The 25,514-nt window shown below is 43.2% G+C and overlaps 1 protein-coding gene across 1 annotated transcript in view; it reads right to left on the bottom strand.

Annotated features, from left to right (window-relative positions):
- tln1 (talin 1) overlaps window positions 1–25,514 on the bottom strand; it is a 137,309-nt gene that overhangs the window by 69,626 nt on the left and 42,169 nt on the right. Inside the window, 5 exon segments of the mRNA XM_084160439.1 lie at window positions 2,201–2,343; window positions 3,432–3,587; window positions 4,338–4,467; window positions 7,356–7,453; window positions 12,941–13,103. Coding sequence (XP_084016565.1) covers window positions 2,201–2,343; window positions 3,432–3,587; window positions 4,338–4,467; window positions 7,356–7,453; window positions 12,941–13,070 — 657 coding nt within the window. The 5' untranslated portion in view covers window positions 13,071–13,103.

The following is a 25,514-nucleotide window of genomic DNA, read 5'->3' as shown; positions in this document are numbered from 1 at the left end:
TGCAGGTCTCTCATGAGATGTTCAATCACGTTCATGTCCGGGCTCTGGCTGGGCCACGCAAGGACATTCGGAGACTTGTCCCGAAGCCACTCCTGCGTTGTCTTGGCTGTGTGCTTAGGGTCGTTGTCCTGTTGGAAGGTGAACCTTCTCCCCAGTCTGAGGTCCTGAGCGCTTTGGAGCAGGTTTTCATCAAGGATCTCTCTGTACTTTGCTCCGTTCAACTTTGCCTCAATCCTGACTAGTCTCCCAGTCCCTGCCTCTGAAAAACATCCCCACAGCATGATGCTGCCACCACCATGCTTCGTCATAGGGATGGTGCCAGGTTTCCTCCAGACGTGATACTTGGCATTCAGGCCAAAGAGGTCAATCTTGGTTTCATCAGACCAGAGAATCTTGTTTCTCATGGTCTGAGAGTCTTTAGGTGCCTTTTGGCAAACTCCAAGTGGGCTGTCACGTGCCTTTTACTGAGGAGTGGCTTCCGTCTGGCCATTCTACCATAAAGGCCTGATTGGTGGAGTGCTGCAGAGATGGTTGTCCTTCTGGAAGGTTCTCCCATCTTCACAGAGGAACTCTGGAGCTCTGTCAGAGTGACCATTGTGTTCTTGGTCACCTCCCTGACCAAGGCCCTTCTCCCCCGATTACTCAGTTTGACCAGGCGGCCAGCTCTACGAAGAGTCTTGGTGGTTGCAAACTTCTTCCATTTAAAAATGGAGGCCACTGTATTCTTGGGGACCTTCAATGCTGCAGAAATGTTTTTGTACCCTTCCCGAGATCTGTGCCTCGACACAATCCTGTCTCTGAGCTCTACAGACAATTCCTTCGACCTCATGGCTTGGTTTTTGCTCTGACATGAACTGTCAACTGTGGGACCTTATATAAAAAGGTGTGTGCCTTTCCAAATCATGTCCAATCAATTGAATTTACCACAGGTGGACTCCAATTAAGTTGTAGAAACATCTAAAAAATTATCAATGGAAACAGGATGCACCTGAACTCAATTTTGAGTCTCATAGCAAAGGGTCTGAATACTTATGTAAATAAGGTATCTGTTTTTTATTTTTAATAAATGTGCAAAGATTTCTAAAAACCTGTTTTCGCTTTGTCATTATAGGGTATTGTGTGTAGATTGCGGAGGAGATTTAAAAAAACAGGCACTGTAAATAAACAGAGGCTCCTCTGCTGTTTTGCATATTTCACTTGGACCAGCCTAGGGAACTGTGGGGCACAAACAGATCTGGGACTAGGCTAATATTTCCCTGAAGGAAAATATCATCAAATATCATCTTTCTGGGACAATCTAATGCCTTTCTAGCATCAAAATGAACGACGAGAAAATGTATCCATAAATTAACTTTAATGTTGGTCCAAATGTTTAATTGTTTTCATATTACCGGGAGCATGAACTATTGGGAACATTTTGTGATGTACTCTGGCAAAAACCGCTAAAGGCAGGCAGGCCACATGGGCAGTGTTTGCATTGGCCTGGGCCCCCGTGTCCAGCTGTGTTTCAACAGGGAAAGGAGAGCTCCCAGAACTACTGTCTTTGGCAGGAACACAAAGACTAGAAGTCTTATGAAAGAAGAAGATGATGCTTCTGTGAGAGGAAGACTGCAAAAGTCTCAAAGACAAAGGTTCACTCCTTCACTGTGTGTGTGTGTGTGTGTGTGTGTGTGTGTGTGTGTGTGTGTGTGTGTGTGTGTGTGTGTGTGTGTGTGTGTGTGTGTGTGTGTGTGTGTGTGTGTGTGTGCGTGCGTGCGTGCGTGCGTGCGTATGACTATATGAGATGATCACACACTGAACAACATTTTATCCTCAAACCTGGGAGGTGATCTTGGGAGAAGAAATCCCACCCACCACCACTATGCCATCTGTCACCTCAGAACATTAAATATGGCTGACACTTCAATGGGCACCTTGCGCCTCCAGCTGTGACTCTCAGACTAAAGGACAGAGTCTGATCAATCATTAACACCGACAGGTCTACATGAACCCCTCCAAGGATAACCTTCTTCCCAAACATTCAACACCCAAACCGTATTCCTGCCGTGGTTTCTTTCACAATTCAAGGCAGGATTTGGCCAACAGTGAACAGAGGTCATTCTGGGGCTGTATCTGAAATAACACCATATTTCTATATAGTGCACTACTTTTGAAGAGTACTACTTTTCATTTTGGACGCAGCCTGGGTAGTGGTCAGTACCTGGACGTAGAGCAGGTTGAGCTGGACGGGGTCTCGTGAGTCCACGTTCTGGTCTGAGTAGAAGAACTTCCTCCTGAGCAGCAGCATCTCTGTCTCCTCCACACCCTGCTCCCTCAGCGTCCGCCCGTGGTCCAGCCAGTTCACTGTCAATCACAATGTAAATCAATGGGAATCAATACAACTCAATGCCAGTCAGAACAACTCAATGGGAATGTATGTTTATCTATGCAAACCATGTCAATAAAATGCAGTAAATACCAAGAAATTACAACTTTTATGAAACTAAATGTAAATCTATGTGAGAAAACACAACTTGATGCCAGTCAATCAAATTAAAATCAGTGGTGTCCTAATGGACATTCAAAATGAAGCACAAGTAAATACTGTCATCAATACAGGTACTGGTGTCATGTCAAAATGTTCCCAGCGTGAAATAGATTTTTACATGACAACTGGCACCATAGACACTTTTGCGTGCGTGTGTCTGTGCGCGTGTGTGTGTCTGTGCGTGTGTGTGTGTGTCTGTGCGTGTGTGTGTCTGTGTCTGTGCGCGTGTGTGTCTGTGCGCGTGTGTGTCTGTGCGCGTGTGTGTGTCTGTGCGTGTGTCTGTGCGCGTGTGTGTGTGTGTGTCTATGTGTGTGTCTGTGCGTGTGTGTGTGTGTGTGTGTGTCTGTGTCTGTGCGCGCGCGCGCGTGTGTGTGTGTGTGTGTCTGTGCGTGTGTGTGTGTGTCTGTGCGTGTATGTGCGTGCGTGTGTCTGTGCGTGTGTGTGTGTGTCTGTGCGTGTGTGTGTCTGTGCGTGTGTGTGTCTGTGCGTGTGTGTGTGTGTGTGTGTCTGTGCGTGTGTGTGTCTGCGTGTGTGTGTGTGTCTGTGCGTGTGTGTGTGTGTCTGTGCGTGTGTGTGTCTGTGCGTGTGTGTGTCTGTGCGTGTGTGTGTGTGTGTGTGTGTGTCTGTGCGTGTGTGTGTGTGTCTGTGCGTGTGTGTGTGTGTCTGTGCATGTGTGTGTGTGTCTGTGCGTGTGTGTGTCTGTGCGTGCGTGTGTCTGTGCGTGCGTCTGTGCGTGTGTGTGTGTGTCTGTGCGTGTGTGTGTCTGTGCGTGTGTGTGTCTGTGCGTGTGTGTGTGTGTGCGTGTGTGTGTGTGTGTGTGTGTGTGTGTGTCTGTGCGTGTGTGTGTGTGTCTGTGCGCGTGTGTGTGTGTGTGTGTGTGTGTGTGTCTGTGCGTGTGTCTTACACTCGTCGTCTGTGTGGAGTTTCTGCTTCAGCTTCTCCATCTTCTTGTCGTCTCTCATCAGCGTCTTGTCCCGTCTTGTCAGAGTGCCTGTCATTTCCTCCTTCTTCTCCTCCACGATGTCGTGCACCAATGAGTACTCGTCATAGTTTGTGATACCTGCCCAAAGAGTGTTGCAAGAAAAATTTACTTTTTGGCTCTAACTCAAATTATCTTTCCTATACATTTATTGCAGGAGAAGGTCAGAAGGGAGGGATGTTGGATCTTCAGTGATTGGGGACATTGCCCTGTGTAAGGTGCAGTCTTTCGAATGGGACGTTAAACGGGTGTCCTGACTCTCTGTGGTCACTAAAGATCCCATGGCACTTATCTTAAGAGTAGGTGTGTTAACACTGGTGTCCTGGCTAAATTCACAATATGGCCCTCATACCATCATGGTCACCTAATCATCCCCAGCTTACAATTGGCTCATTCATCCCCCCTCCTCTCCCCTGTAACTATTCCCCAGGTCGTTGCTGTAAATGAGAACGTGCTCTCAGTCAACTCACCCGTTAAAATAAGGGTTAAATATAAAATACAATTATCCTCCATTGTGTTTTGAGGCGGCGAGGAGAGGATGTGGGGAATCAAGGAAAGAGCCTTTGTTTTAGCTGGAAATCTGACTAGTTGAAAAAGTGGCTGATCATCAAGCAGTAACAATAGACATACACTTTAGTCATAATGACTAGATAACACAACCATTATAATGACATAACAGATAAGTAATGAAATGTTAACGTGAGCTTACATCAACTTACTTTGCAGCCAATTCACTAATTACCGCTAGCCAACTAACTTACATAACATTTTGTGCGATGACTGTGTTACACATTATAATGAATGTGCCCATCTCTAATTCATTAAACTGACCTATCCTGGCACAGATGGTCATGAGCATGTCGCTGACGATCTTGGAGTCGTCCACCATGACGGTTTTCACCGTCCCGTCCAGCATGCGGATCTTCAAGGGCCTCTGCTTCTTCTTGTACTCCAGAGTGTCCTGATAAACCACATTCACATGTTTGTCCTGATAAACCACATTCACATGTTTGTCCTGATAAACCACATTCATATGTTTGTCCTGATAAACCACATCCATATGTTTGTCCTGATAAACCACATTCACATGTTTGTCCTGATAAACCACATTCACATGTTTTTCCTGATAAACCACCCAGTGAGCACAATATGTTGAAAATACATATTTTCTAAGTGTTCCGCTCAGAGGGCACATTCACATTTACTAGATCACATTTGTTAATTATAAACCACAATTATATATAAACCACATCCATTAGACAATACTTCAGCTAGCTAGCTAGATACCTCGTAGAACTGTTAGCATCATAATAAAACATTATAATATGGCATTTAGCAGACGCTTTTATCCAAAGCAACCTACAGTCATGCGTGTATAAATTGTTTAAGCTTGGGTGGTCCCAGGAATCGAACCCACTATCCTGGCGTTGCAATTGCCATGCTCTACCAACTGAGCTACAGAGGACCACCATGTGGGTACTATCATCAGTATCATAGTACCAACGTTCAAACTGACTGACTATACAGTATGTCTCAAACTGACTGACTATACAGTATGTCTCAAACTGACTGACTATACAGTATGTCTCAAACTGACTGACTATACAGTATGTCTCAAACTGACTGACTATACAGTATGTCTCAAACTGACTGACTATACAGTATGTCTCAAACTGACCGACTATACAGTATGTCTCAAACTGACCGACTATACAGTATGTCTCAAACTGACCGACTATACAGTATGTCTCAAACTGACCGACTATACAGTATGTCTCAAACTGACCGACTATACAGTATGTCTCAAACTGACCGACTATACAGTATGTCTCAAACTGACCGACTATACAGTATGTCTCATCTGACCGACTATACAGTATGTCTCAAACTGACCGACTATACAGTATGTCTCAAACTGACCGACTATACAGTATGTCTCAAACTGACCGACTATACAGTATGTCTCAAACTGACCGACTATACAGTATGTCTCAAACTGACTGACTATACAGTATGTCTCAAACTGACTGACTATACAGTATGTCTCAAACTGACTGACTATACAGTATGTCTCAAACTGACTGACTATACAGTATGTCTCAAACTGACTGACTATACAGTATGTCTCAAACTGACTGACTATACAGTATGTCTCAAACTGACTGACTATACAGTATGTCTCAAACTGACTGACTATACAGTATGTCTCAAACTGACTGACTATACAGTATGTCTCAAACTGACCGACTATACAGTATGTCTCAAACTGACCGACTATACAGTATGTCTCAAACTGACCGACTATACAGTATGTCTCAAACTGACCGACTATACAGTATGTCTCAAACTGACCAACTATACAGTATGTCTCAAACTGACCGACTATACAGTATGTTTCAAACTGACCGACTATACAGTATGTCTCAAACTGACCGACTATACAGTATGTCTCAAACTGACCGACTATACAGTATGTCTCAAACTGACCGACTATACAGTATGTCTCAAACTGACCGACTATACAGTATGTCTCAAACTGACCGACTATACAGTATGTCTCAAACTGACTGACTATACAGTATGTCTCAAACTGACCGACTATACAGTATGTCTCAAACTGACTGACTATACAGTATGTCTCAAACTGACTGACTATACAGTATGTCTCAAACTGACTGACTATACAGTATGTCTCAAACTGACTGACTATACAGTATGTCTCAAACTGACTGACTATACAGTATGTCTCAAACTGACTGACTATACAGTATGTCTCAAACTGACTGACTATACAGTATGTCTCAAACTGACTGACTATACAGTATGTCTCAAACTGACTGACTATACAGTATGTCTCAAACTGACTGACTATACAGTATGTCTCAAACTGACCGACTATACAGTATGTCTCAAACTGACCGACTATACAGTATGTCTCAAACTGACCGACTATACAGTATGTCTCAAACTGACCGACTATACAGTATGTCTCAAACTGACCGACTATACAGTATGTTTCAAACTGACCGACTATACAGTATGTCTCAAACTGACCGACTATACAGTATGTCTCAAACTGACCGACTATACAGTATGTCTCAAACTGACCGACTATACAGTATGTCTCAAACTGACCGACTATACAGTATGTCTCAAACTGACCGACTATACAGTATGTCTCAAACTGACTGACTATACAGTATGTCTCAAACTGACCGACTATACAGTATGTCTCAAACTGACTGACTATACAGTATGTCTCAAACTGACTGACTATACAGTATGTCTCAAACTGACTGACTATACAGTATGTCTCAAACTGACCGACTATACAGTATGTCTCAAACTGACTGACTATACAGTATGTCTCAAACTGACTGACTATACAGTATGTCTCAAATGTTCTTATAAAAATATATGGGTATTTTTGTGATTGATTTGCATTGTAGTGTCAAATACAGCATGTCCAGACAGGTTTAGGTTTCAGGCTTTCTAAACCCAGTCGTCACTGGTGCAGCTTACCACTGACGTGTGTTGGTCGCCAGTTCAGTGTTGTGAGTCTACAACCAATAGGTAACAGAAAATAAACGGATCATTTTGTCGTACATCTATCGCTGACAACAGTTGTCGGTGTCGTCTCTGTAGGTGTTGTGGAATATACTGCCGATATTTCTCAAAAGACCCCAATAGCTCTTTCCTGACCACCTCGCCTTCACGAGGGAGAGCAACATGGCTGAAGCCTATCCAGTGCTTTCATCTATCAGTGGTCATGAATGGAAGGAGATGCGGAAAGGACAGCCTTGAAGTGAATTGGGTCCCATAGCAGTCAGCTGTGACTGACTGACTCACCCCATTCCTCAGCATGTAGTAGTCCAGGGCTTTGCCTGCCTCCAGCCAGATGCCTTTCTTGGGGTCCTCATCGGACAGGAACAGACCGTAGTCAGTGGCTGGAAGAGAAATGAGAGAAAGGGTATTAGAGATTGAGGAGGGGGCTTGAGATGGATGTCCTGGTAGTTACTTGGCGAGGTATCTCTACCTGAAAATACATGATCGGAAAGTATTCAGACCCCTTTTCTTTTTCCACATTTTGTTACATTACAGCCTTATTCTAAAATTGATTAAATTCTTTTTTTCCCCTCATCAATCTACACACAATACCCCATAATGACAAAGTGAAAACAGGTTTTTAGAAATTTGACCAAATGTATTAAAAAAATAAAAAACAGAAATACCTTATTTACATAAGTATTCAGATCCTTTGCTATTAGACTTGAAATTGAGCTCAGGTACATCCTGTTTCCAATTATCATCCTTGAGATGTTTCTACAACTTGATTGGAGTCCACCTGTGGTAAATTCAATTGATTGGACATGACTTGGAAAGACACACACTTGTCTATATAAGGTCCCACAGTTGACAGTGCATGTCAGAGCAAAAACCAAGCCATGAAGTCGAAGGAATTGTCTGTAGAGCACCGAGACAGGATTGTGTCAAGGCACAGATCTGGGGAAGGGTACCAAAAACGTTCTGCAGCATTGAAGGTCCCCAAGAACACAGTGGCCTCCATCATTCTTAAATGGAAGAAGTTTAGAACCACCAAGACTCTTCCTAGAGCTGGCCGCCCGGCCAAACTGAGCAATCGGGGGAGAAGGGCCTTGGTCAGGGAGGTGACCAAGAACCCGATGGTCACTCTGGCAGACCTGAAAATAGCTGTGCAGCGGCTCTCCCCATCCAACCTGATAGAGCTTGAGAGGATCTGCAGAGAAGAATGGGAGAAACTCCCCAAATACAGGTGTACCAATCTTGTAGCGTCATACCCAAGAAGACTCAAGGCTGTAATCACTGCCAAAGGTGCTTCAACAAAGTACTGAGGAAAGGGTCTGAATACTTACGTAAATGTAATATTTCAGTTTTATTAGATTTTTTGCAAAAATGTCTAAAAACCTGTTTTTGCTTTGTCATTATGGGGTATTGTGTGTAGATTGATGAGGGGGAAAAAAAACAATTTAATGCATTTTAGAATAAGGCTGTAACGTAACAAAATGTGGAAAAAGTCAAGGGGTCTGAATACTTTCTGAATGCACTGTATGTATATATAGACACAAATACATACATACATATAAATACATGATCTAAGTGATTGATAGTTGGTATTCAGCAGACAACAACAACTGAAATATTTTATTAAAGTAAATTAATGTGAATAAATTATCAGTAATAAGGGATAATGATAGTCTCCCGTCTCCCGAGTGGCGCAGTGGTCTAAGGCACTGCATCGCAGTGCTAACTGTGCCACTAGAGATCCTGGTTCACGACCGGGAGACCCATGGAGCGGCGCGCAATTGGCCCAGCGTCGTCCAGGGTATGGGAGGGAATGGCCGGCAGGGATGTAGCTCAGTTGATAGAGCATGGCGTTTGCAATGCCAGGGTTGTGGGTTCGATTCCAACAGGGGGTATGAAAAAAATATAATGTATGCACTAACTAACTGTAAGTCGCTCTGGAAAAGAGCGTCTGCTAAATGACTAAAATGTAAAATGTAAAAATGATAAGCAGTAATGAGCAGTCACTACCATCATGTAAAAAATAATAATATGGAAACCAAAAACGTGATAATCTTTTAATAAATCGAACCAAAACCGAACCAACCTCAAAAAGCAAAAATTGCTCAGCACTAAGTGGATTAAATCCAAGTTTCAAAATGGTACTTCTTGTCCCTCTAGGCCCTGAAAGGTGCCTAGCCAGCACAGCCTGCCAGGACTGAAGGAATCTGGCCATTTCAGACGCTGAACATTCCATATTAGCTGTTGATGTTGGCCAAGACGCATCCTCCCTCTTTCTTTTCTCTCTCTCTCGCTCTCTCTTGCTCTCAAAGTGGAAAATTACTCACAGGTTGGGACAAGTAAGGAAGGGAGAATCACTTATGTAACAGCACACAGCTTCATACGTAACCCCTAACCGAGGCACATTGGAAAGCAGAGACGGAGAGGTTCCTTTCGATAAGGGACACAGTTGTCTTTGTTATATTCAACTTGAGACATTTCTGGGCTTCCTGAAGATATTTTTTTCTCACTCCAGTTATTTTTCGCTGGACCAATAGGTATTTTTTGGCGGGACCTGATGTCAACAAGGAAGTATAAAAACAGACAGTGATCGTATTTTTGAATTCCAACCAGTCTGCATCATTGAGCTGTTATGGCAATGAGATGATGAGATGGGGATTAAGGAATCTTGAAATAGGGGAGGGAGACTGACAAAATCTTCGAACATTAAAGATGCAAAAAGGGTGAATTCTCGAGTATCCAGACCCTGGATCACTGAAATATCCTCCTTCACATATCAACACTGCATCTGCTCAGCAGTCATTCATGGACATTTTAACATGGAAAGGTTGAGCAGGCCATATGACCCTCGGTATAAGTCATCAACCCTTCAAGGCCTCAGGGAAATCAACTGCACGGCAAGTATTCAATGAGAAGACGATGAAGTCCGTGAACACAGAAATGTCTGTATGAGGAAAGATGGGTGTGGAGGCATGAAATTGTTTGCTTTCACAATTCTTTGCGTAATGTTTGTTGCAAGAGCTTGGGTGTGTCCCAAATGACACCCTATTCCCTATGTAGTGCACTACTTTTGACCAGGTCCCACAGAGCTCTGGTCAAAAAGTAGTGCACTATATGGGGAATAGGGTGTCATTTGGGACGCATCCCTTTGGATTACTGCAGAGTTTCAAGAGACGGGGGATGAAATCGATACAGTTGCATGTCGGGATATTATTTTTGACGATATATCGTATCATTTTGGCAATGTGACAATATTATTTTTGCGCTCGTTTTCTGTACCTGCACGAAAATTCCAGCATTTTTCCTTTACCGCTTGTTCTCCATCTTCTTTTTAAGAGGGAGCCAATTTGTTTTCAACATGTATAGCACTTTTATTTAAAAACTCGTTTTCTCATGGCTCTCTTGTCTCTCGGCAGCAGACATACACTACCGTTCAATGTCCTTTTCGAAAGAAAAGCAATTTTTTTGTCCATTAAAATAACATCAAATTGATTAGAAATACAGTGAAGACATTGTTAATGTTGTAAATGGCTATTGTAGCTGGAAACGGCTGATCTTTAATGGAATATCTACATAGGCGTACAGAGGCCCATTATCAGCAACCATCAGTCCTGTGTTCCAACGGCATGTTGTGTTTGCTAATCCCAGTTTATCATTTTAAAAGGCTAATTTATCATTAGAAAACCCTTTTGCAATTATGTTAGCACAGCTGAAAACTGTTGTGCTGATTAAAGAAGCAATAAAACTGGCCTTCTTGAGACTAGTTGAGTATCTGGAGCATCAGCAATTGTGGGTTTGATTACATGCTCAAAATGGCCAGAAACAAATAACTTTATTCTGAAACTTGTCAGTCTATTCTTGTTCTGAGAAATGAAGGCTATTCCCTGCGAGAAATTGCCAAGAAACTGAAGATCTCGTACAACGCTGTGTACTACTCCCTTCACAGAACAGCACAAACTGTCTCTAACCAGAATAGAAAGAAGAGTGGGAGGCCCCGGTGCACAACTGAGCAAGAGGACAAATACATTAGAATGTCTAGTTTGAGAAACAGACGCCTCACAGGTCCTCAACTGGCAGCTTCATTAAATAGTACCCGCAAAACACCAGTCTCAACGTCAACAGTGAAGAAGCTACTCCGGGATGTTGACCTTCTAGGCAGAGTAGCAAAGAAAAAGCCATATCTCAGACTGGCCAATAAAAAGAAAAGATTAAGATGGGCAAAAGAACAGACACTGGACAGAGGAAGATTGGAAAAACAGACTAATCGAAGTTTGAGGTGTTCGGATCACAAAGAAGAACATTTGTGAGACGCAGACCAAATGAAAAGATGCTGGAGGAGTGCTTGATGCCATCTGTCAAGCATGGTGGAGGCAATGTGATGGTCTGGGGGTGCTTTGGTGGTGGTAAAGTGGGAGATTTGTACAGGGTAAAAGGGATCTTGAAGAAGGAAAGCTATCACTCCATTTTGCAACGCCATGCCATACCCTGTGGACGGCGCTTGATTCGAGCCAAATTCCTCCTACAACAGGACAATGACCCAAAGCACAGCTCCAAACTATGCAATAACTATTTAGGGAAGAAACAGTCAGCTGGTATTCTGTCTATAATGGAGTGGCCAGCACAGTCACCGGATCTCAACCCTACTGAGCTGTTGTGGGAGCAGCTTGACCGTATGGTACGTAAGAAGTGCCCATCAATCCAACTTGTGGGAGGTGCTTCAGGAAGCATGCGGTGACATCTCTTCAGATTACCTCAACAATTTGACAACTAGAATGCCAAAGGTCTGCAAGGCTGTAATTGCTGCAAATGGAGGATTCTTTGACGAAAGCAGTTTGAAGGACAATTATTATTTCAATTAAAAATCATTATTTCTAACCTTGTCAATGACTACATGTCCTATTCATTTTGCTATATTTCCTATTCAAACTCATTTAATGTATGTTTTCATGGAAAACAAGGACATTTCTAAGTGACCCCAAACTTTTGAACGGCAGTGTATGTCGAGCAATATGTTTGGAACATCGAATCGCAATAAAATCACAGTATCGAAACGCAATACATATAGACAAAAGATATCGTATTGTGATAATATCATGAGGTCCCTGGCAATTCCCAGCCCTACAAGAGACCCATTCACCATCTCTTTGAATTTCCTGTTGTCATATTGGTTGTTATTAAAGACAGCTGCTCAAGTCTGTAGTAGATAGTTCACTGTCAGTATTGGTTTAGTGAGAAGCGCTAGCATTTATAGGAGTCTGTTGGCCTGTGCCACAGCAGATTGCAAAAGGGATCCAGAAACAAGCATAAATCATTCCTATCTAATCTCCTGTTGTCAAATGAGTGATTTTGAAAGACAGCGGCTCTAGTTTGTCAACATCCCAGGAAGCTGCACTGGACTGATAAACTGAATAGCTTAACAGCTCCGCATTGGGTTATACACCATCGGCCCGTTTCAGACTGTTGATGCATACTCCTGCACAAATTAGCATTTGACAGTGAAGATAACGTTTTAGACAAGAGTGAAATTATTCCTGGATTTTAATTAAACTTCAATTTAAGTTTGAGTCACACATAATGGCCACGTAATCATAGTTTAATCGATATTAATTAAACAAAATGTTTAGTTCTTCATAGACAGAACTATTCTTGGTGAACTCTAAATGACCTTTAGAGAAGAAGAAGAGCTAGAACGTGGTGTAGGCGTAGACATGACTAAAACTATACGTGTGTGTGTTTGTATAGGAGTATCTGTGGTGTGTGTGTGGCGATCAAAACTATATGTGTATAAGAGTGTGTATCGGCGTGGTGTGTGTGTGTCCGAAGTCCATGGGTGAGTTTGTGTCCGAGGTGTGTGTGTGTGTGTGTGTACTCACGCTGGCCCAGCTGTGCCTCGGGGACTCTTTCCCTGATCATACGGCAGGCATCGTACACCATCGTGGAGGGCTCAAACTGCATGGTCTTCACCACGTTCCCCACGCCAATCTTCAGTGACAGGGCCACCATGACTGCCGCTCTCTGTTTCCACCACCGTTACACCTGCAGGGACAGCAGGGGACACACACAGGACAGGGGGTCAAAGGTTAAAGACAACACCATACACGGAGCATTACATTATACTGTTTATAACTTTGGGAAACAAAAGACTGAGCTCTCATTTCACCATTAACCATCCTCCTGTTAACTAGTAAACTCTCATTTCACCATTAACCATCCTTCTGTTAACTAGGGAGCTCTCATTTCACCATTAACCCTCCTCCTGTTAACTAGTGAGCTCTCATTTCACCATTAACCATCCTCTTGTTAACTAGTAAACCCTCATTTTACCATTAACCATCCTCCTGCTAACTAGTGAGCTTTCATTTCACCATTAACCATCGTCCTGCTAACTTGTGAGCTTTCATTTTCCCATTAACCATCCTCCTGTTAACTAGTAAACTCATTTCACCATTAACCATCCTCCTGTTAACTAGTAAACTCTAATTTCACCATTAACCATCGTCCTGCTAACTTGTGAGCTTTCATTTTACCATTAACCATCCTCCTGTTAACTAGTAAACTCATTTCACCATTAACCATCCTCCTGTTAACTAGTGAGCTCTCATTTCACCTTTAACCATCCTCCTGTTAACTAGTGAGCTCTCAATTCACCATTAACCATCCTCCTGTTAACTAGTGAGCTCTCATTTCACCATTAACCATCCTCCTGTTAACTAGTGAGCTCTCATTTCACCATTAACCATCCTCCTGTTAACTAGTAAACTCTCATTTCACCATTAACCATCCTCCTGTTAACTAGTAAACTCTCATTTCACCATTAACCATCCTCCTGTTAACTAGTGAGCTCTCATTTCACCATTAACCATCCTCCTGTTAACTAGTGAGCTCTCATTTCACCATTAACCATCCTCCTGTTAACTAGTAAACTCTCATTTCACCATTAACCATCCTCCTGTTAACTAGTAAACTCTCATTTCACCATTAACCATCCTCCTGTTAACTAGTAAACTCTCATTTCACCATTAACCATCCTCCTGTTAACTAGTAAACTCTCATTTCACCATTAACCATCCTCCTGTTAACTAGTAAACTCTCATTTCACCATTAACCATCCTCCTGTTAACTAGTAAACTCTAATTTCACCATTAACCATCCTCCTGTTAACTAGTGAGCTCTCAATTCACCATTAACCATCCTCCTGTTAACTAGTGAGCTCTCATTTCACCATTAACCATCCTCCTGTTAACTAGTAAACTCTCATTTCACCATTAACCATCCTCCTGTTAACTAGTAAACTCTAATTTCACCATTAACCATCCTCATGTTAACTAGTGAGCTCTCATTTCACCATTAACCATCCTCCTGTTAACTAGTAAACTCTAATTTCACCATTAACCATCCTCATGTTAACTAGTGAGCTCTCATTTCACCATTAACCATCCTCCTGTTAACTAGTAAACTCTAATTTCACCATTAACCATTCTCCTGTTAACTATTGAGCTCTCATTTCACCATGAACTCTCTTCCTGTAATCTAGTAAGAGAGTAGTTCCCTCCTCCCTGATGGGACTTTACAGTAGTTCCAGTTCCAGTGTAAAAGGGGCCATGGTAGAAAATAACTGTCTCGGGGACAGATAACAGTAAATGGAAATATCTGGTGAACGCTGAATGTGGAAGTGGGACCTCTGAAAATAGCATCAACAGAACATTTTCAAGTGGCTTGACTGATTATTACGTCGATTGAGGAATCAAAAGCAGTACCATACTAAATGAAAGAAGACATTTCATTTCAATAGAGAAAAACAACTAAATTTGCTGTGAAAAATATCCCTCAAAACAATTTCAGAATTCAGGGGAAGGTGTTGAAAGTTTAAGTTCCGAGGGTAAATCTATTTGGGTTGCCTAGCAATGTGCAGTGATGCGATAGCGCCTGTAGCTAAAGAGGGCTTTCCTAATACACAGGGGAGGACGACTGTGACCAGACTTCTCCTGTCCTATTCACGCCATCACTAGTATCACTTCTCTACACCACATTTAAATCAGCTCAACAGCAATGTCCTCCTCTAGACATAGAGGAGAGAACAAACACAGACAGACATACTGAAAAAGAGCGCCACCATGTGGTGGTCTCCGAAAAAGGTGCCAGTTCAGGTAAAGATGCAACTGTCCCGGTGTCCCGGTTAGAGGACAGAGATGACCAAACACACACACCAAACAGACACACACACACACACACACACCAAAACAGACACACACACACACACACACACACCAAACAGACACACACACACACACACACACACACACCAAACAGACACACACACACACACACACCAAACAGACACACACACACACACACAACCAAACAGACACACACACCAAACAGACACACACACACACACACCAAAACAGACACACACACACACACACACACACACCAAACAGACACACACACACACACACACCAAACAGACACACACACCCACACACACCAAACAGACACACACACACACACACAACCAAACAGACACACACACCAAACAGACACACACACACACACACCAAACAGACACACACAGCAAACAGACACACACAGCAAACAGACACACACAGCAAACAGACACACACACACACACACACACACACACACACACACACACACACACACACACACACACACACACACACACACACACACACACACACACACACACACACACAGCAAACAGACACACACACAGCAAACAGACACACACACAGCAAACAGGAAGAGGAATAGAAATCGGTTAAAGGTTTTAGTGTAAGTTTCGTAGTGGGTTATGGTCAAAAGACACACCAGTCAGGGAGTCCAGCAGAAGGAAAGGGCCCAGATGTGAGTTGAGGCGGACAGGAGTTTCTAGAGGTTGTCTCAACCTGCCCACTTCCTGGAGACAACTAAAGAGTTCAGGGGCAGACTGGGGTCTCCAGCACCAGGCTAGGCCACCGATTGGCTGACCGGGACAACTGACTCTATTCCCTGGTAACCTGGTCCCTAGAGGCGTCCGCATGCTTCCCAGCCGAAAACAGTTCGGAAGCGTTCGGACATATATTATGATAACATTTTGTGACGTTTTCGTTCGATTTGGACTTCGGTTAGGGTTTTATCAGATGTTCAGGCACACTACACACTACCCTTCGTCGGTGATTGGTCAACAGTAGGGATTCTTCAATAAAGTCTTTGTTGTCATTCAACGAGAGACAACTCGTTTTTCTTGCATATTGTTTCATTGAGAAATACTGCACCAAACATCGTAGTTAATGGAAAATTGCGTGGCTAAGATCTCCTCAGCAAAAACGTCCAAAAAAAAAACAGACTTCTTGAATTATCTTAGATAAATTTGGACTATTTTGAGGAAGTGTATACTGGCTACGGCTTCTCAAAAATCGACAAACAGTACTATTGCCACTTAGACAGACATACAGATACTTAAAATGGACACAAAGACTGACAGACGAACAGACAGAGACACAGACAGACATACTGCAAGTCCTCGCATCAGTGTCTGTCTCGCATTTGACCAGTTAAATGAACTTTCGAAGCATTTCCCGAGAACACCTCAGCTGAACGATTATATAAAAATAAGTCTGTGTAGCAAGAGTGATTTGACCCTCGGCCTAGACTCTGGACTGAGCTCTGGAGCCACTTATTTATAACCGGTCAGTGATGACAGCACAGATAGGAACAGTAGCTAGTGTCGCAGTCACGGCACCGACAGAAAGAGTAACAGCATGCGAGTCATATTATGTTGACTGTTGGCGTGGGTGAGGAGCAACCATTTTAACAATGACCGTCCGACTGTCAGGGGCGGAAGGTAGCCTAGTGGTTAAGAGCGTTGGGCCAGTAAAATCGAACGGTTGCCGTTTCGAATCTCCGAGCCGACTAGGTGAAAAATCTGTCGATGTGCCCTTGAGCAAGGTACTTAACCCGAATTGCTCCTGTAAGTGGCTTTGGATAAGAGTATCTGCTAAATGACAAAAATGTAGAAATGTAAATGAGACAATAGCAACACACATCATGAGTTAAATCACATCAATGGGCCTGTGGGCCCTGGTCAAAAGTAGTGAATTATAGAGGGAATAGGTCTGGGACTCAACCGAAATTGTTCATGAAAACTCATGTTGTTAGATAGATCAATATTCATGTAGGTGTTCAAATTGTGTGATAAGAAGGTCAAAATATGATTCATGTGACTGATGATATTCGGATCTGGCAAAATGCTGAGAATGTTGAACTGAACTTCAAATCAAATCAAATTTTATTTGCCACATGCGCCGAATACAACAGGTGTAGACATTACCGTGAAATGCTTACCTCCAGCCCTTAACCAACCATGCATTTATTTATATTTTTAACCAACCAAGCTTCCTGCCATCCAATTTATGTTACACAAGCACGAAGCTGGAAGCAATTCACACCTCACACTCCCATCCCCCACTGTGAGCTGAGGCGAATTCCACTCAGTTTTATCAAAATGGTATCCAAACTGTGAAGATTGAGGTTATGCTCTGAGTAAGTGCTTTAAATCCCCAAACACACACAGTTACCCTTTTCACACTACTGAGCAAAGCAGAGCCAAACCGAGCTGTATTACGCTGTAACCGTGCTGGAAAGGACGATGTGAAAAGAAGATATCCAAGCCAGCACAGTACGGTTGGGGGTCGGTACTATTGTGTGAATCTAGCAATAGTAGATACAGTATTATCGGTCCACCATGATCTCATTTGCCAGTCAGAAGCTCATTCTGTTGTGCTTTCTCCCCGGTCTCCCGGTGTGGTCCGTCTCGGTCTCTTGGCACTGGCACGGCCGTGTGAGGTGGGACAGGCCGGCTGGCAGCATTCCACGGGCTCAATCCCTACTCTATATTAAGGGGAGAGGGAGGTTTAGCGCAGGGTTCTGACACCCCTTCTCAGCTGCAGTGTTGAAGAGGCTCCTATGGGAAGAGGCCTACTCATCATGATAAATGACTTCACTGAGTTCACTTGATTTCTGAAGATCAATAACTGTTAGTATATTTTATATATTGTGTATATACAGGTATATTTTGGTTATCACTATGGCAACAGCCTCCAGGAACAAAAAAAATTATATATATTTACAAATCAAATGTTATTTGTTACATACACGTGTTTAGCTGATGTTATTGCGGGTGTAGAGAAACGCTTGTGCTTCTAGCTCCAACAGTGCAGTAATATCTAACAATTTCACAACATATACCCAATACACACACATCTAGTAAGGAATGGAATTGAAGAATATATACATATATGGACAAGCAATGACAGAGCGGCATGGACTAAGATACAGTAGAATATTATAGAATAGAATACAGTATATACATATGAGATGAGTAGTGCAATATATGTAAACATTATTAAAGTGACTAGTGTTCCATTTCTTAAAGTGGCCTTACAGTTAAATTAGGAAAAGTAATAAAACAATAATGTGTGTGTGTGTGTGTGTGTGTGTGTGTGTGTGTGTGTGTGTGTGTGTGTGTGTGTGTGTGTATATATATATATATATATATATATATATATATATATATATATATATATATATATATATATATATATATATGTATGTATTCCCACACATCTTAGTTACAGGCATTGCCTTCAAACATGGTTTTGTAACCTAGTTCCTGCAGCAACATGCCCCGATATCGAGCATTATGTTCCTTTAGGAATGCACCAACACCAAACCTCAGCACAATGGAGTGGAAAAAAATGGCATCCATCAGATTCCAATAACTAAGCCCTGCAGATGGATCAATGAGAAATCTTACATGTGGTCATTTAAATGATGGCGACATGGTTTTGATGATCCCTGCTGGTGTCTCTCTTACAATAGGACGCCTGCTGAAAGTTTGGGGTTCCTACTTCGGTCAAACTGACTGGCTTTCAGTATCATGAGGAGTTCCCTGAACAACAGCCAAAAACACATTTACAGCATTAGGATTTGAATAGCAAAGTTTTAATCGGAAATCGTCAGAGTTTATGCTTCAAAATGTGTGCTTCTCCATTTACTTTTTTCATCATGTCTAAAGTGACTCAAGAAATTACCATTCTGCACAATCAACTGGGACTTTGGATTATGAGATGAGTAACGATATGAATATTCAAAGTCTTAATTAGAATGTCACTCTGGGATTTGAGTGTGTGAGAGGCTCAGACCGTTAACCCGTTGTATACGGGTGAAACACACAGGTTTAAAGAAGTGCTCCACTTTCATTAAACAGAGGTTTCACGATGGCTGCATTATATTGTTCCGACTCGAAGCAGTGATATACACTGCGTCAAATACAACAATGGACAGGCTGTCCCTTTGCGTGTGTGTTCTCTGGTTTTCAGTCAAAAATTCCTGAGAAGAATCGGTCTTTAAGGGTTGGCTGTAACCATGTTTTTACTGGATACACCAAATGCATCCCAGATTTACACTAGATATAAAAATGACATGAAATACCAGTAATTTAGCTGTTCCGCCCCTAGACCTACGTTACGACAGCTCCACTGCAAAAAATGCACTGCATACTGAGCGATTGCATTTGCATTCTCAGTAGCACTTATCATTTATTTTCTTATTAAGGAGTGGAACAATCCGCCCCGTTTGGGTAGGATAGAGACAGAGGGAAAAGACAGGAGAAGAGATGCTGCTGAAATAGCAATGGGCCCGGATTCGAACCCAATGCTGCAGCGGTATATGTGTGTCCCAGACTCCAGAGGCAGCGTCTTATGGTACAGATACAGAGAACTCGGACTACCGATAGGTATTTATAACGGTAGGAGGCCGTTCCTTCTCTTGCTAGAACAAAAAGACGTCCCCGCTGGTGTACCGACGTACCTGCTGTTTCTACTTGTAGAATCGCAATGCTCGTCAGCGGATGAGAAATTGACTTTGAGCCAATCAGAGAGCAAACTTCCACGTGCGGGAGCCGCCAGAAGTGACATGAAAAATAGAGCACTAAGTAAGTACCTATAGGCAGTCCTATTTTCTATGTGTCTGATCCTTTAGACCACTAGACCAGCCCACCTCACTAGCTCTTCTACGATCTAGTGGCAAGGTGTAACTGCCGGGTGAGTTTCTGTAGGATATAGGTTATCTAATGCTATTGCGTTTGAGGGAGGCATTGAGGAAGGCAGCACTACTTTCAATCCACATTTCTCACTGGCATAGTACATGCCTGCTGCAAGTTATATAGATAGATACAGCGCCTGCATTGCAAGTAGTTCCATAAATACGGAGGAAAAAAAACATTTGAGGCAAGCGATGCACCACACGATTATGATGGGAACTTTTAAGAGTTCAATAAGTTCAAAAACTAGCCTACACAACCAGCCTTTGTTAACCGATTAAGTTCAGAGAACTTCTAAGAAGATTGATGAAATAGCTTCCATTGTCAATCCCCAACGACATCTTTCCAGGGGAAAAGTAGAATTAGAGAAAAGCCGTCTTCACAGTTCCACATGCTAACCAAATCATCTGGAGCCATGTCCATTTGTAGATGTCTACTACAGTGTCAGTCCTTCTCTCTTTGACTACTGTTTGGACAGTGAACCGTTTGGACGAGGTCTAGTATAGAGGCAGAGACTAAGGCTAGGGACTTGGTAAACAATAGACTACACTCTTGCCCGGAAAAGAGATCCAACTCTTGGGTCAGTGACCTCAACCCCACTCAAAGAATGTAGCTGTCCCTCTCATGGAAACCCCTCACTGAAAATAGATGCACAAAAAGCCGCTTGAGTGCTGACAAGCGATGAGAATATAGCAGAGGACGCTCTGTGGTGATCTGCATTTCAGTTTCACTTCACTTTTCGTCTTTGTCTCGCAGTGTCATGTCCAGAACATTTTGAACGGGGTGGCCAAGGTGGGGCACAGAACCAGTTTAGAGGGGGGACATAAAATGTGTAACCTTAAATTGATGCAAGGTGGATTTGTTAAATGTTATTATGATGGTTCAACGCATTAAATGCTTCATCTTAGGTTTGGTACATTCCCCTGTTCAAATAAATCATAAAATCAATTCCAAAAGTATTGTTACAGTGTTTGCATTCTAGGTCAGGATATTATATAAGTGTATTAGCATACAGCAGTAAATTTACTTGAAAGTGCCACCCAGAGTCCGTGACATTCGGGGGGGTCAGAATATTTTTTTACAGGACCTCTTATGTGTCCACATGCTTTACGGGCTTTATAGTAAAGACATGGCATTTAACTGTAAAAATAAGTGTCATGAACACAAGTATTTTTTGTCCAAATATTCACTTCAAAAAGTAGGTTACCTGCACACATTCCTCAACTCCTAAACAGGTCCAGCTTCTGAACAGTGCACTGTGCACCTGCCATTTGAATGGAAAGGGACATCTATTACAAACACCATCAGGGTATTGACACTCAGCCTACAAAGTGGCATGTATTTATGAATGCCAAGGGCAGCCAGGCTTCCCAAAAATGTTTAACTACACACACACACACACACACACACACACACATTAGTCACAAGCTTGGTAAACAACAAGTGTAGACTAACAGTGAAACACTTACAGGCCCTTCACAACAATAGATACACACGGTGAGGAATGGCTTAACGTGACCACGCCCCCGAGTAGGGTGCAGCAGTAGAGTACAGCAGTAGGGTACAGCAGTAGGGTAGAGCAGTAGGGTACAGCAGTAGGGTACAGCAGTAGGGTAAGGCAGTAGGGTACAGCAGTAGGGTAGAGCAGTAGGGTACAGCAGTAGGGTACAGCAGTAGGGTACAGCAGTAGGGTACAGCAGTAGGGTACAGCAGTAGGGTATAGCAGTAGAGTACAGCAGTAGGGTACAGCAGTAGGGTACAGCAGTAGGGTAGAGCAGTAGGGTACAGCAGTAGGGTACAGCAGTAGGGTTCAGCAGCAGGGTACAGCAGTAGGGTACAGCAGTAGGGTACAGCAGTAGGGTAGAGCAGTAGGGTACAGCAGTAGGGTACAGCAGTAGGGTTCAGCAGCAGGGTACAGCAGTATGGTAGAGCAGTAGGGTACAGCAGTAGGGTACAGCAGCAGGGTACAGCAGTAGGGTACAGCAGCAGGGTACAGCAGCAGGGTAGAGCAGTAGGGTACAGCAGTAGGGTACAGCAGCAGGGTACAGCAGTAGGGTAGAGCAGCAGGGTACAGCAGCAGGGTAGAGCAGTAGGGTACAGCAGTAGAGTACAGCAGTAGGGTACAGCAGTAGAGTACAGCAACAGGGTGCAGCAGTAGGGTACAGCAGTAGGGTACAGCAGTAGGGTAGAGCAGTAGGGTACAGCAGTAGGGTACAGCAGCAGGGTACAGCAGCAGGGTAGAGCAGTAGGGTAGAGCAGTAGGGTACAGCAGTAGGGTACAGCAGCAGGGTACAGCAGTAGGGTAGAGCAGTAGGGTAGAGCAGCAGGGTACAGCAGTAGGGTAGAGCAGTAGGGTAGAGCAGTAGGGTACAGCAGTAGGGTACAGCAGTAGGGTACAGCAGTAGGGTAGAGCAGTAGGGTACAGCAGTAGGGTACAGCAGCAGGGTACAGCAGTAGGGTAGAGCAGCAGGGTACAGCAGTAGGGTAGAGCAGTAGGGTACAGCAGTAGGGTAGAGCAGCAGGGTACAGCAGTAGGGTAGAGCAGTAGGGTAAAGCAGTAGGGTAGAGCAGTAGGGTACAGCAGCAGGGTACAGCAGTAGGGTACAGCAGCAGGGTACAGCAGCAGGGTAGAGCAGTAGGGTACAGCAGTAGAGTACAGCAGTAGGGTACAGCAGTAGAGTACAGCAACAGGGTGCAGCAGTAGGGTACAGCAGTAGGGTAGAGCAGTAGGGTACAGCAGTAGGGTACAGCAGTAGGGTCAGGCAGCAGGGTACAGCAGTAGGGTAGAGCAGTAGGGTAGAGCAGCAGGGTACAGCAGTAGGGTAGAGCAGTAGGGTACAGCAGTAGGGTAGAGCAGTAGGGTACAGCAGTAGGGTAGAGCAGTAGGGTAGAGCAGTAGGGTACAGCAGTAGGGTACTCCCTTTAATCCCATGTTAAATTGTCTACTTTACTCATAACCCGACAACAGCTGTATTCTATCTTTATTTATTTCATTCTATAAACATTTTGTATATGCTTGGTTGGTCGTTTTTAATACACTTCCATGTCCTTTTAATCAACAAACTACATCCTACCTAAAAACACTGATTCTAAAAATAAAAATGTTAGCATGACCAGATACTGTTGCATGGAATGTACGCCCTGATTATCAGCTAAAGAGCCGATTCCAATGGACTTTCTTCAGCTAATTAACATTAGCTAACTAACCCTGCTTTTATAGCGAAGATGCCGAAACGCTATTGCGTAACGTTTTGTTTGAACAACAGTAGCAGAAAAGACCACCAAATTAAGTTCAATCAACTGCCCAAGGACGAGGTTAAATTAACCTCAGTTTCACTATATACGCTGTGATGAAGATGGAAAGCTGTGGGCTCCGCTTACTCCATACATTTGTGTGTTCGAAGCACTTCATTCACGGTAAGTCGCTAGCTACAACTTTTTTTGTGTCTAACTAGCTATGTGTATTGACTGTGTAAACCTGGATATTCCACAAAGTAGATGTAGATATCGCCATAGGCTACTTTGGGCCATTTGGTAGGGTTGTCTGCCCAGCTGGTCTCTGGCAAGTTGAAAGGACATATAGGCCTAAAATAATCAACTTTTCTAAATACCTAGACCGTTCAACGGCAGGCAAAGACCTGAAGTAGTTAAGCGGCATATCTAAAAACTAGAAAATTAGATCGAGATTAACTTATCTCGATAGCCAGCCAGCTAACGTCAGTTAACCGGCGGAAAAGCCAGGGGTAAACAAACAGTGATGTAATTATAATGCGACGGATTTACTAGCTTTACTGTCAGTGTTAGCAGGTTGGGTAACACAGAGTGGCAGAATAAGTATCACGTAAGTCATTTATTGTTGTGAGAGCCAAGTACAGTATGTTAATAACAACACGTGACGCTGCTGAAAATAATTATTGAAAACGAGAAAAAAAAAAAAAAAAGTGTCAGTAGTTTGCTTAAGATGATGCCAAAGTTTCAGCTAATTACATGGGAGTAACCGTGTACCCTACTCGGGGGCGTGGTCACATTAAGCCACACCTCGCCGCGTGTATCTATGCAGAGAGAACAATAGAAAAATAATAACACAAGGAATAAATTCACAATGAGTAACGATAACTTGGCTATATACACGGGGTACCAGTACAGAGTCTATGATAACCTGGCTATATACACGGGGTACCAGTACCGAGTCCATGATAACCTGGCTATATACACGGGGTACCAGTACCGAGTCCATGATAACCTGGCTATATACACGGGGTACCAGTACCGAGTCCATGATTACCTGGCTATATACACGGGGTACCAGTACCGAGTCTATGATAACCTGGCTATATACACGGGGTACCAGTACAGAGTCCATGATAACCTGGCTATATACACGGGGTACCAGTACCGAGTCTATGATAACCTGGCTATATACACGGGGTACCAGTACAGAGTCTATGATAACTTGGCTATATACACGGGGTACCAGTACCGAGCCCTGATAACTTGGCTATATACACGGGGTACCAGTACAGAGTCCATGATTACCTGGCTATATACACGGGGTACCAGTACCGAGTCTATGATAACCTGGCTATATACACGGGGTACCAGTACAGAGTCCATGATAACCTGGCTATATACACGGGGTACCAGTACCGAGTCTATGATAACCTGGCTATATACACGGGGTACCAGTACCGAGTCCATGATAACTTGGCTATATACACGGGGTACCAGTACCGAGTCTATGATAACCTGGCTATATACACGGGGTACCAGTACCGAGTCCATGTGCAGGGGTACGAGGTCACTTAGGTAGATATGTACATACAGTTGAAGTCGGAAGTTTACATACACTTAGGTTGGAGTCATTAAAACTTGTTTTTCAACCAGTCCAAATCAAATCAAATTGTATTGGTCACATGCGCCGAATACAACAGGTGCAGACATTACAGTGAAATGCTTACTTACAGCCCTTAACCAACAGTGCATTTATTTTAAACAAAAAAGTAAGAATAAAACAACAACAAAAAAAAGTGTTGAGAAAAAAAAGAGCAGAAGTAAAATAAAGTGACAGTAGGGAGGCTATATATACAGGGGGGTACCGTTGCAGAGTCAATGTGCGGGGGCACCGGCTAGTTGAGGTAGTTGAGGTAATATGTACATGTGGGTAGAGTTAAAGTGACTATGCATAAATACTTAACAGAGTAGCAGCAGCGTAAAAAGGATGGGGTTGGGGGGCAGTGCAAATAGTCCGGGTAGCCATGATTAGCTGTTCAGGAGTCTTATGGCTTGGGGGTAGAAGCTGTTGAGAAGTCTTTTGGACCTAGACTTGGCACTCCGGTACCGCT

The sequence above is a fragment of the Coregonus lavaretus genome (genome assembly GCF_964263955.1).
Source record: "Coregonus lavaretus genome assembly, chromosome: 4".
Classification (NCBI taxonomy): Eukaryota; Metazoa; Chordata; class Actinopteri; order Salmoniformes; family Salmonidae; genus Coregonus; species Coregonus lavaretus.
The sequence above is the reverse complement of the archived record's forward strand: the minus strand, read 5'-3'. Positions and strand labels throughout refer to the sequence as shown.